This window comes from Pleurodeles waltl, chromosome 2_2, assembly GCF_031143425.1.
Source record: "Pleurodeles waltl isolate 20211129_DDA chromosome 2_2, aPleWal1.hap1.20221129, whole genome shotgun sequence".
NCBI classification, from domain to species: domain Eukaryota; kingdom Metazoa; phylum Chordata; class Amphibia; order Caudata; family Salamandridae; genus Pleurodeles; species Pleurodeles waltl.
The window spans coordinates 1148714604-1148727255 of NC_090439.1; the positions used below are offsets into that span (position 1 = coordinate 1148714604).

A 12652-nucleotide genomic window follows, 5' to 3' on the forward strand; every position below is an offset into this window, starting at 1 on the left:
GGGCACAGCCTATTCTGGTGCAAGTGGGGCTGTGCTTATCTCCACTCTCCCCATCAAGCCATACCTAATTCTACTATTGTGTGACTGTCTGGGAGGAATTCACAAAGTCTAACTGTCAACAACATCCAGTCATTTGACACAAGACAGGTTACAGGCACCAAGGGCAGGAAAATGTAAACTTTCTAAAAGTGCCATTTTCAAAAGTCTAATAAAAAATCTGACTTTTCCGTTAAAGAGGGTTTATCATTACAATTCCAAAGCTACAAAACATGACATATCGACCTCCTCTCCTTTGGTATTTACAACGTATCAAATGTAATAAGCCCTGATTCTCCTTGACCTTACTGCAGTCTTCAGCACCATATCCCACCACACACTGGTCAAATGACTTCACCACACAAGCATCCAAGGGGACACACTCAGATGGATCACCTCCATCCTCACCAGAAGTATATAGAGGGTCCACCTACCACCCTTCACCCCCAACCCCAAGGAAATTGTCTGCTGTGTTTATTCCTCAGCCCCACGCTCTTCAATGCATATATGACCCCACTAGCCAACATCTTCAGATCTCACAGTCACAACATAATATCTTACTCAGACGACACCAAACTCATCCTCTCACTCACTAGTGACTCCAAAACCACCAGGACCAGTTTTCATAGATGAATGACAAGCATCGCTGACAGGATGAAGAACAACTGCCTGAAGCTGAACATGGACAAGACAGAAGTACTGATCTTTGGCAACAACAGCAACCCATGGAACAACTCCTGGTGGCCATGAGGCCTGGGACCCACACACCCCTAGACCCTCTGACTATGCCAGTTATAAACTCACCATGAAATCATAGATCAACACTGTCTCCTCCACCTGCTTCCTCACTCTGTGCATGTAAGCTCTTCAAGAAGCCACACCTGCACCCAAGACACACCGTGACACAGGCCTCATCAACAGCTGACTGGACTATGGCTATGCTCTATACCTAGGAAATATTGCACACCTCCTACAGGAACTACAAACCATATAGAACACTGCAGACAGACTCATCCTTTACCTCCACTGACAAACCCACACCACACTCCACCTCAGGCAACTCCACTGGCTCCCCTTAAAGAAAAGATTCCAATTCAAGTTGCTCACCCACGTATACAAGGCTCTGTACGATAAAGAACCGGTCTATATTGACCACCGCCTGAATTCCCAGCAACTGCTGAGATGCCTCCCTATCACTTGCCCACACTCCCGGCATCTACTGGAGTGGAAGACGCTCATTCTCCTACAGTACAGCAAAGACCTAGAACAGCCTCCCAATGAAGTTCTGGACAATCACCTCACTTTGGGAATTCTGAAGAGCCTTCAACACCTGGCTGTTCGAAAGACCCTTCTGGGACCTTCAAGCATGTGGATACCCTAGTGGATGATTAGCAGTACTATATAAATCTTGATTGATTTAGTGCTTGATTGAGTGAATAGGGATTCCCCAAGTTATCCTAGAGGAGGGTTAGGCCTCACAGTAGTAAAAATGAATTTGGGAGTTTTCATCACCAGGATATCTAAAACCTAAAAGTACATGACTTCCCTTTTAATCACAGTGCACTATACCCTATGTCTGACCTAGGGTCTACATATGGGGTGACATACATGTAATAAAAGTGGAGTTTAAGACTTGGAAGGGGGGTTTAATGCCAAAATGACATGACAGTGTGACACAACATTCAGGCTGCAGTAGCAGGCCTGGGACAAGTTTTAAGGTGGTAGTTAAGTGGGTAGCACAATAGGGCTGCAGGCCCACTAATAGCATTTGATTTGTAGGCTCTGGGATGTGGTATAGCACTCCACAGAGGATGTACAAGTAAACGAAATATGCCAAATAGGTATACACCAGTCAAACCATGTTAAGAGGAGAGAGCACAAGCACTTTAGGCCGACAAAAATGAATTCAGCAAAAAGTGGCCTGATTTAAGGTCAGGTTTCACTCCCCATGCCGCGCAGCTCCTCCTGACTGCGTCCGTGCCCTCTACCCCACCCTCGCAGCTGCTGCGAGTTTGAGGCCCTCCACCACCCGCAGGCACCTGCCTGCACCTCATCACTGGTGTCTAGTGGTTGCCATAAGTACTGTGTGTCTGTCCTGTAACTGTCTTTCTTTAGCGCCTTTTTTACTGCTGTATCTCCATTTTTCAGACTCTTTTTCCTTTGCTGTGAGCCTCTTTGCCTTTTTTCTCCTTTTTCTGCCATTTTCGGCTTCTCTGAAGCCATTCTCTCTGTTCCCTTAACCGCCGCTGCATCCCCTGCGGCCCCACCACCCTTGTACCCCCATTCGCCCACCGCTCCTGCCTCCCAGCTGCTCCACCCTCCCACCTCCCCTTCTTAATGGCGGGCGCTGCAGAGGTGTACCAGAAGCAAGCCCATCTATGCCTGTCTACACCACCTGTCTGCGCCACCTGCCCGCACCTGGACCGCGCCCAGTGCAAGACCCCTGGCCCCCGCATCCCCACGCCACCTGATGCTGCTACAATGCCAATGACCTCCTCGCCCTCAACACAGGCCACTCTGCCACCTGTTTCCAAGCCACCCTGGAGATCACCCACAGACCCTTCTCCTGCTGGAACTGCAGCTTCTCCTGCCCCCAAGCCGCCAAACTTCACACCAGAACCAAACGCAACTACGTCAACTGCATCCTCCTCAACACCCGCTCAGTCCACAAACACGCCGTCAAACTCTGGGACCTACTCACCTCATCTTCCCCAGATATCGCCTTCCTCACCGAAACTTGGATGAACCCCTCCTCGGAACCCGACATCGTCATAGCCATCCCTGAGGGCTATAAGATCACCCGCAGAGATAGCATCAACAGTCCGGTAGGAGGGATCGTCATAGTCCACAAGAACACTGTCAGGATTTCGACCAACACCGATGACGCCCTTGACGCAGCCGAACACTTACATTTCCAGATTCCCATCAACACCACCCTCAGAGGAACCCTTATCTACAGGACCCCCGGCCACAGTTCAGTGAATCCATTGCCGACTTAATCAGCTCCCACGCCCTTGCCTAAACCGACTACATCCTCCTTGGCGACCTGAATTTTCACCTTGAGAACGCCAATGATAGCAACTCCACCGCCTTGATCGACAACCTCGCCAACCTTGGTCTCAAACAACTTGTCACGACGCCCACCCACTCTGCCAGATACACGCTCGACCCCGTTTTCTCCATCAGCAGCCACATCACCTTCAGCCATACCACCGAACTCCACTGGACCGACCACCGCTGCGTCCACTACACCTTCCAGAAACCCGCCACACAGCACCATCCACAACAGATTCCCCACCGCAGCTGAAACGAGATCACTGAAGACCAGCTGATCTCCCCCCTCGTCCGTGCCCCGCCACCTATCACCACCGACCCCAACACAGCCGCCCTCTACCTCAGACAATGGATAGACGACTGCGCCAACACCCTCCAGCACTAAGGCCATCTGATTCACCGCTGACCTTCAGGCCTCCAAGCGGGAGTGCCGAAAAATCAAGAAGAAGCAGTGCCACAAACAAAAAGAGAACAACCACACCGCCCTCAAGACAGCCATCCAGCAAGCACCACCAGCTACTCCGGACCACCAAGAGATCCTTCTACAAGGATCGCATCGACAACAACACACACGACAGCAAAGAGCTCTTCAACATCGTCAAGGAACTCACCAAGCCCAGGTCCTGCTCCATCGATCCCCCCCTCACAAGACCTCTGCGACTCCCTCTCCACCTTCTGCCACCGCAAGATCACGGACATCCACAACAGCTTCAACACATCTATCCCCCACGACCACCACGGCCACCACAAACCCCAACACACCCAGTCACACCAACTTCCTGTTCTCCTGGACCCACATCAATGACGAGGAACAAAACCATGAGCACCATCCACTCTGGATCACCCTCCGACCCCTGCCCCCCCATGTCTTCAACAAAGCAAGCCCCATCATTGCCCCTCAACTCCGCATGATCGTCAACAGTTCCTTCAAGACTGACACCTTCCCGGAGAGTTGGAAGCAAGCCGAAGTCCACGCCCTGCTAAGGAAACCCAAAGCAGACCCCGAAAATGTCAAGAACTACTGGCCCATCTCCCTCCTCCCCTTCCCGGCGAAGGTCATCAAGAAGATCGTCAACAGCCAACTGACCCGCTTCTTGGAAGACAACAACATGCTGGACACCTCTCAATCCGGATTCCGTGGGAACCACAGCACAGAGACCGCTTTCATCGCCACAACCGACGACATCAGGACCATGCTCGGCAAAGGCGAAACTGCGGCCCTCATCCTCCTAGACCTCTCGGCTACCTTTGACACCGTCTGTCACCACACCCTCCACGACGCTGGGATCTGCCACAAAGCCCTGGACTGGATCACATTCTTCCTCTGCGGCAGAACCCAGAGAGTCTGCCTCCCTCCCTTCCTTTCTGAAGCCACCAAGACCATCTGCAGCGTTCCCCAAGGATCCTCACTCAGCCCAACCCTTTTTAACATCTACATGGCACTGCTCACCAACATCGTCCGATCCCACAAACTCAACATCATCTCCTACGCCGAGGACAGCCAGCTGATCCTCTCACACGCCAAGGACCCCGCCACCGCCAAAACCAACCTCCACGACGGAATAAAGGCCATCACCAACTGGATGGAGAGGAGATCCTCATCCTCGGCTCCAACCGATACGCATGGGATGACTCCTGGTGGGCAGCCACCCTTGGAACCACACCAACGCCCACCAATCACACACGCAACTTAGGTTACATCATAGACTCAGCACTCACCATAACCCAGCAAGTCAGCGCCGTCTCATCTTCCCGCTTCAACAGCCTCTGCATGCTCCGCAAGATCTTCAGATGGATCCCCACCGAAATCAGAAGGACGGTCACCCACGCCCTCGTCAGCAGCAGACTGGACTACGGCAACGCCATCTATGCGGGAACCACGGGCAAGCTCCAGAAAAAATTGCAGCGCATACAGAACGAATATGTGACAGAACAACTAGGTCCTAAACAACTATAGCCTAAACCACTACTGCTAAACAACTAAAAAGTCTCTACAACTGAGTACTGAACAACTACTGTCTAAACAACTATTGTGCCTGAATAACAATTGCCTGAACAACTAATATATATATATATATATATATATATATATATATATATATATATATATATATATTCTAAACAACTAATAAACCATAACAACCAAAAAGAAAACCTTACCTTAAAAGTTGTTGTTCAGCCAATTGTTATTCAGGGACTATTGTTGTTTAGACAGTAGTTGTTCAGTACTTAGTTGTAGAGACTTTTTAGTTGTTTAGCAGTAGTGGTTCAGGCAAGTAGTGGTCTAGACCTAGTTGTTCAGGATGTTTCCCATACAGAACGCTTCTGCACGCCTCATCTTTGACATCCCACGCCGCAACCACATCTCAGCCCACCTGAGAGACCTACACTGGCTCCCCGTCAACAAGAGGATCACCTTTAAACTCCTCATCCAAGCTCAAAAAGTACTCCACAACACTGGCCCTGCCTACCTCAATGAGCGACTCTCCTTCGACACTCCCAACCGTCAACTACACTCCGCCAACCTCGCTCTAGCCACCGTCCCTCAAATCCACTGAACTACAGCCGGCAGCAGATCTTTCTTCTACCTTGCCGCCAAGACCTGGATCTCCCTCCCCGTCCACCTTCGACAGTCCCAGGACCTGCTGACCTTCAGGAAACACCTCAAGACCTGGCTGTTCGAGCAGTAGCACTCCCCCCCCCTTCCTTTCGGCACCTTGAGACCCTAGCGGGTGAGTAGCCCGCTCTACAAATGATTGATTGATTGATTTATTGATTAAAATGCAAAAGGTTTGTGGATGACCCAGACAGAGGGCCATTTCCAACAGCTAGCTTTTCAACACATTGATATTCACAACATACTCAAGATAATTGCTTTAACCAACTACTCATCATATGGAGATGACCAGATCCCTGTAAACTTGCTTAAACTAAAACTGAGCTTAAGACATACCTTCACTTATTTTACTGGCTAGATCTATCAACAGCATTGTAGACCATTGTCCATGTCACACTGCTTTCCATTCTGATCATCAGAATAGGAAATAAGGACCACCATCTAGGAGAGTTTAGACTGGATCACTAGATTAGAATGGTCCAGATTGCTCATCCTCATAGTTAAATGTGTTTTCCTCCAAGCCTCAATAACCTTCCCTTCACTATTCAGCCTCTAAGTAGGACTGCTTGTTCAAAGGCTCTGGGAAACAGATCATTAAATTGCAAGGTTTCAGTACCAACCACAATCTCACTCTGGTACCTAACACTGCAAAACTCTTGGAAAAAGTTTAATTTCAAAGGCAGCTACTAATAAACTAAAACTACACATCCTGCATATAGACACCAGCAAAGTAGGTTCTAATGTTCTAGAACCTTGAGAAAGCCAATGCCCTTCTTAGAGGTCTCCTGAAATCTATTCTGGTGCCCCTCAAAGTGATTCTCTAACTGACAGCTCACCTCAGCACCATACAAAGACACCATAACCTTGATTCCAAATGATATTGTCTCTCCCTCAAGGACAGACAAGCTACATTCCTCAGGAGCTGATTTAGAGTTTGGCAGATGGGGTTCCTCCGTCCCAAATGTGACAGATATCCTGTCTGCCATATTACAATTCCATGATATGGGCATCCTAACACAGAGGACGGGATATCCATCACATTTGTTATGGAGTAACCCATCTGCCAAACTCTAGATCAGTCCTAAAATCACTGAAACATGCATTTTACCTACTAAGCCTCATGAATTTGGAATCTACTTGAGAATGTTGTTTCTCTGGACAAATCTTCTGTCTTTTTTTAAATGGCCCAAAGGCTCAGCTATTGAAATTGCATTTACCAATCCACAAAAAGTCATACGTCCTATTATGTGGCAGTACCTGTTCCCGGTCAATGGTCATTGTACTTTACTAAATGTTTTACATAAAGTACTCCATTGCTTATGTGGCTAGGTCAGTGTTTCATAAATCATTTTGATAACATATATGGGATAAAGTACCCCCTACATTTTATTATACGGCTATTGCAAGTCACCACGGAGTTCCATAACCATATAGAGGAATAAACCTGAAGGCTGAGTTTCTCCATAAGGTAATGGAACTTCAAGGTAACTTGCAATATTCTCATAATGTACATCACTGGGTAATGTATTCTTTATAACATATGGTCAAACCACCTCCCTTACCAGAACCCACTTAAGACCTTGGTTTGTTCCTCTGTTATATGAAAGAGATAAGATGTTTGTAAACATGAACCATAAAACCTGAATCTGTAGTGCAGAATGAAATATGCCAAAAAGGTAGTTAGATATTTGTTACAAAATATATTACAATTAGCTGAATACAAGCCATATTTAAAGAAAAACACTGTGAGTGGCTACAACATTTATTTTTTACAGGTGACTAGATGAGACACAAAATATTTCCCCTCAAGCCTCTCCACCCACAAGTCCCCACTGATGAACTGATGTCTTTGGGCCAGCTGTACTGTGGAAGGGGAGGGAAAAGAAAAAGAATGCCTACTATGTTGACACTGTGCCTTACGTTCAATGGTTCACCACATCAAACTCTGAGTCTCCCCTTCATCTACTGGCGTGTAGTCTGTGCTCTCTGCACTCAAGTAAGACATCGGGGAGATGGAAAACCATCATCTGCCATTTCACCATCTACTTTGAGACTCTGAACACTTGTAGATGGAGGTGGATCACCATCCGATTTAACAATGTTTTTGCTGTTCTTAGACTAGTACAATGAACAAAATGTGCCTTTAATGGGACACATGAAAAACAAAAGGTTTTTTTTCTTTTTCTCAGTATGTATACGGGGCACCACGTTGGATAATTGTGGCTAGAGCAGACGTTTTTCTGTGACAGTCGGTCAGTCAGAGCATGGCGGATTGGTGAATCTGCAGCCAGGCTCATGAATGACCAGTACACGATGGGAGAAAGAGCTCCTTAGTCAATGGTATGCCTTTATTCTTTTAAGGTGATTCATGAATCTGCAGCTGATTCTTGAACTATCAGTATAGATATCTCTAAAATTGAACCTCTTTACACCCAGATTGAAACACATTTTAAACTCTAATTTTGCAAAAACTACTGAATGGATTTACACCAAGCTAAGCAAAGGCACTTCCTTGAGTAAATGTATTTACATGTTTGGTGCAATTCCATTCGCCCATTTTTTTCTGTATTGAGGAGCTAAAATCGTACTGGGGTAAAATTAGAAATGTCCTTGTGAGGATCCTAAGTTCCCCTTTTATCTTGGCTCCCATTAGAGAATTTGTATGAAACTAGATCACTATAAGTGCACTTTTTGAAAAAATATTTGTACATATTTGTTGAACTGTGCTAAACCTACAAAAATTACTTTTCTAAATGAAACCTTGATCTAAGCATAACTATAGAGGAGCTATCACTCACCACATTTGTGAAATATGTAGTAGAATGTAATAAATGAATGATAAAATGTGTCTTTTTCCTGTTAGTTCTTTTTTCAACTTGTACCTCTAAACCCACAGCATAATATGAACACGTTTGCAAAAAACATTAAATGTATTTAATATATAAATAAAAAAAAAAGTGCAAAAGAGTCTTTTAAGCAAATGACAGATTGGTCTCCAGAGTGTGTAAGGTTTCTGGCCCCTGGCCCAAAAAACATATTGTAGAGTACTTAAAGAAAATCATTCTGCAGGTATGATCTCCAGATGGGGAGAGGAGGAGTCTTGTAGATTCACTAACAGGATGGATGTCTGGTAATGTTCCTGGTTTATGAGCATGCACACCCACCTCTTGACTTCTGTTCCTGTTCATTGTATCAAACATCTCCTGTAGGATGTGGCTCTCCTGGCTCAGCATGCATATTAGATCGTGTCAGAAAGACTTCAGACCTATGGCAGCACACAGGACACAGGTGAGCATCGGATGACTAGCCCACTAATAGCAACTACAGTGGGATGCTCTTCTGCTGCTACAAATTTGCTCTGGCATGGTGTCCTTGACTTCAATCAAGTGCATGAGGATGCATGAATAGTAATCTGAGAGAATTATATATAATAGCCATTTGTACATTGCACTGTTACCAAAGATGGTGTCCTGGCCCTAACTGGAACAAGATTGTATTCAATGGGACCGTACTGATAATAAGTCTTAGCTGCCTTGCAAACATTGCTGAGCAGCCCATAGCCGAAGCGGCAACATATCCAGGGCTTTGGAACTAGCAGAAAAACTACTACCTGCCTAGTCTAGCATTGTTAACTCTAGGATCCTCTACTATCAAAGCTTCAAGAGATCTTAATTGCCGAGTGTGAGTATGTTCCTGAACCTTATCCTGCACATATCGTGGGCCTGGGTCATAAAAGCTGAAAATACAAGGTACAGCAAAGCTTATCCTGTGAGTCCTGGGAAGCTAATGTTGTCTCCTCGGTGCTGCAGAGGAATGGTGCTAGTAAAACAAGCAAAATCATCAGTAGATAATAAGACTAGGGAGAGCAATTTTATCATCAATGAGAACACCAAGGATACGAACTGTGGTAGCCAGACCCAGTGGCAAGCAGAGTTTCTCTGGCCAAAAGCTGGAAATGAGGTAAGAAGCTGTGGGCTTATCAGAAAAAATAGGAGTGTCTTAGCTGGATTCATTTTCATGGAGTTATCCATGAGACAGTACACCGCTGCGTGCATGGTATTTTGGAAATTCTCCAGGGGGGCACTATAATCAGAGCAGGACAGTTCCAACAAAATGAGCAACTGTGTAACATATGCATAGGTCATAAAATGAAGGACAAATGATTGAATAAAGAGTCCAATGGGCAAATGTATAGAAAGGTGGTTCCTAACCTGTGGTCTGGGGACCCCTGGGGGGTCAGCAAAGCTCCGCAGGGAGACCTTGGCTGCTTAGAAAATTAAATAATATTAACAGAATAATGAAGTGTATGTAAATAATGGGGCTGGCGGTCTTGAGACAGCTAACCTCGCAGTGGTGGTCAGACCACCACACTGCAATTCATCCTACCGCCACATTACAACACTGGCGGTCACACTGTAGGTCATCCTACCGCCACATTACGACGCTGGCGGTCAAACTACCACGGGACACAATCACCACCAGGAACATGGTTCCCAATGGGCTGATGGTGATCGGAGTCGTGCTCTGCACTGCCGCGATGGTCACAAGTCCATTTTCTGCCAGCCATTTCATGGTGGGGACCTGCCATGAAAAGGCTTGCGGAAACCCAGTATGGGCGACCAGAGAGCAGCCCAGCAACCTCTACATATGCACTGTTTGCTACAGCAGAAAGTGCTCATTGCGAGAGTTCTGGGGGACATTCGATGTAGCAACAGTATCCTTGGCTCCATGAAGAGCTGAGGCTATGCCTCTGCATGGTTTCCTCTAGTCTGACAGGGTGAACTCCTCTGATTTCAGAGAAACCTTGTAATGGGGCCGAGTGAGAGATCGCCAGCTCACCAGCAGTCTCCTATTCACTGGTCTGGCGGTCCCGATTTTGGACCCCTAAACTCGTAGTGAGGTCCAAAGTGGCTAAAGGTAAATCGAAAATTTTAAAACGTACTGTAAATGTCAAGGAATTTGAAATTGGAGGCTAAAAGTTAAATTAGCACTTTCAGATACAATAAGTGAAGCAGTGCGTGTACATCAAATAGAATATAGTAAGGACGATGTGTGGCTTTAATTGAACTTAGAAAAGATTTAACCTTTCGATTAAAATTACATTTTTTTTAATTTTTATTCATATTTGTTTGCAAATTAAATAAAATGTGTTTTCATTTGTGTTTGATGATTGCTTGTTTCAGTATTTGTTGTGTATTGTTTTACATTTCAAATCATCAACAATACTTAGGCCGGGGTTCCCAGAGTAGTACCAGCAGTCGTGTTCAGCAAAGCGAGAAAGGAGACGGCGATTTTAGAGATTTTTTCTTCAAAATAATCTGACAATTTTTTAAAAGCAACTGTGAGTGTGATGCAGTTAGGTCAGGCTAAGAATGTAATTATCTGTTAAAGCTCTCTTGTAGCATTGTATTCTTTTAGTAACTTATTGGCAAATTAATTTGCTTTAGTGGCTAAAATTAGCTTTTAATAAAATTTAAGATAAGATTAAATAATACGTTTTAGGTTCTTGATATAAAAATATTTTTTTTATTTATTATCTTTCTTTCAAAGGTTAAGGTGTTGTCCTAGATGGACAAAATATTTGGCCATTATGTTTGTCTATCTCTTTGTGACTGCATTATGTTGAGTAGTGTAGGTCCTACATGTAGGTATGTAAGTTTACTAATTAAAATTGATCAACAGTTGTAAAGTTTTTACTGTTGTAAGCAGCAATGTAATGAGCTACACATAACTGCACTAAAAGTAGGGGATAGGTAAAACAAATTGTAAAAAATAAGACAGATTCCAAGAGCAAGCTTCAATGAGTTTACAAACAATATTATCTGTGGTGTATTCTGGAAGGAAGCCAGATTATAGCAAAGAAGCAATGAATAGAAAGGAAGAGACTTAATGGTGACCAATCTGTTTCTATAAAGTAGATAAACCGAATAAAATGGTATAAAATAAAAAAAAGTATAAGAATAAGAATGGAGTGGAACAGGTAAAGTTTCCTCATCCTTAGCAGATGAAAAATGGTCACTAGGAACCGTGTGTTGAAAACTAAAAAAACACAGAAGAGATTGCCATAAAGGAAAGTTATATGGCAATAAGTAGGACAAATGCAGAAAGTGAAATAGTTCAAAATTGAAGAGTGCTGGGTAAACAGGAGAAATCGAATGTGTACGGCATTGGAGCTAGTGTAGGTATGATGCTCAGATCAGTTCAGAAAGAAATGTTACAGACCAACCATAAATCTCAGTCAATAAATAAGAAGAGGTTAACTCTACAGACCTGCTCATTATAGTTCCGCGGTATGTAGCCAGTTCTGAAATATATCACAGCAACTTCATGGCCATCTCTACAAACATAGATTAAGAAATTATTACACAGTATAAAAAAATGTATGGTCACAAGAAGGGGTCTATAAAATAAATGGTGAGCAGAGTACATAAACATTTAAAACAAGTCCTCAACAATCAAGAAGATATCTGACACAGCCCGTCTACTATTCTCAGACAATAATTTCTATAGAATTCCAAAACCAAACCTCAGGTACTACTAAATAAGTTAATCAATGCTTTCTTCAGAAGAAAGAATTTAAGAGATTGTTGTTTATTATTTTAGCATGTTATTTCAGTTAACATATTTCATGAATTTGGCAGTTTATTTGTGACTTTCTACTTCTCTTGTCAGATTCTCTTTTGGCTGGTGCTGGTGCTGTTGCATTGCAGATTAAAGTTTCCTCCCCTGTCTGCTATTCGCTTGGTTTCTTGCAACCTGGTATAGCAGCCAATTAACTAGGACTCTGGTGCATCAGCGCAGCAGATCAGCTCAAGAAACACATAAGGTAAGCTTATCTGGGTTTAATCGGGAACAGAAGCCAGAAATCCTGGCCTCCACTTCTTCTATTCCTTCCCATGATGTACTTTGCTCTGCTGCTGACCATTGCTACATGAATACTGTATT

General features: G+C 44.5%; 1 protein-coding gene across 2 annotated transcripts in view; it reads right to left on the reverse strand.

Moving 5' to 3' along the window:
* LOC138282983 (glutathione synthetase-like) overlaps nt 1–12652 on the reverse strand; it is a 268746-nt gene that overhangs the window by 55726 nt on the left and 200368 nt on the right. For both annotated transcript variants that reach the window (XM_069221071.1, XM_069221073.1), the window contains exon 9: nt 11978–12044. In XM_069221071.1, coding sequence (XP_069077172.1) covers nt 11978–12044 — 67 coding nt within the window. The remainder of the gene's footprint in view (nt 1–11977; nt 12045–12652) is intronic.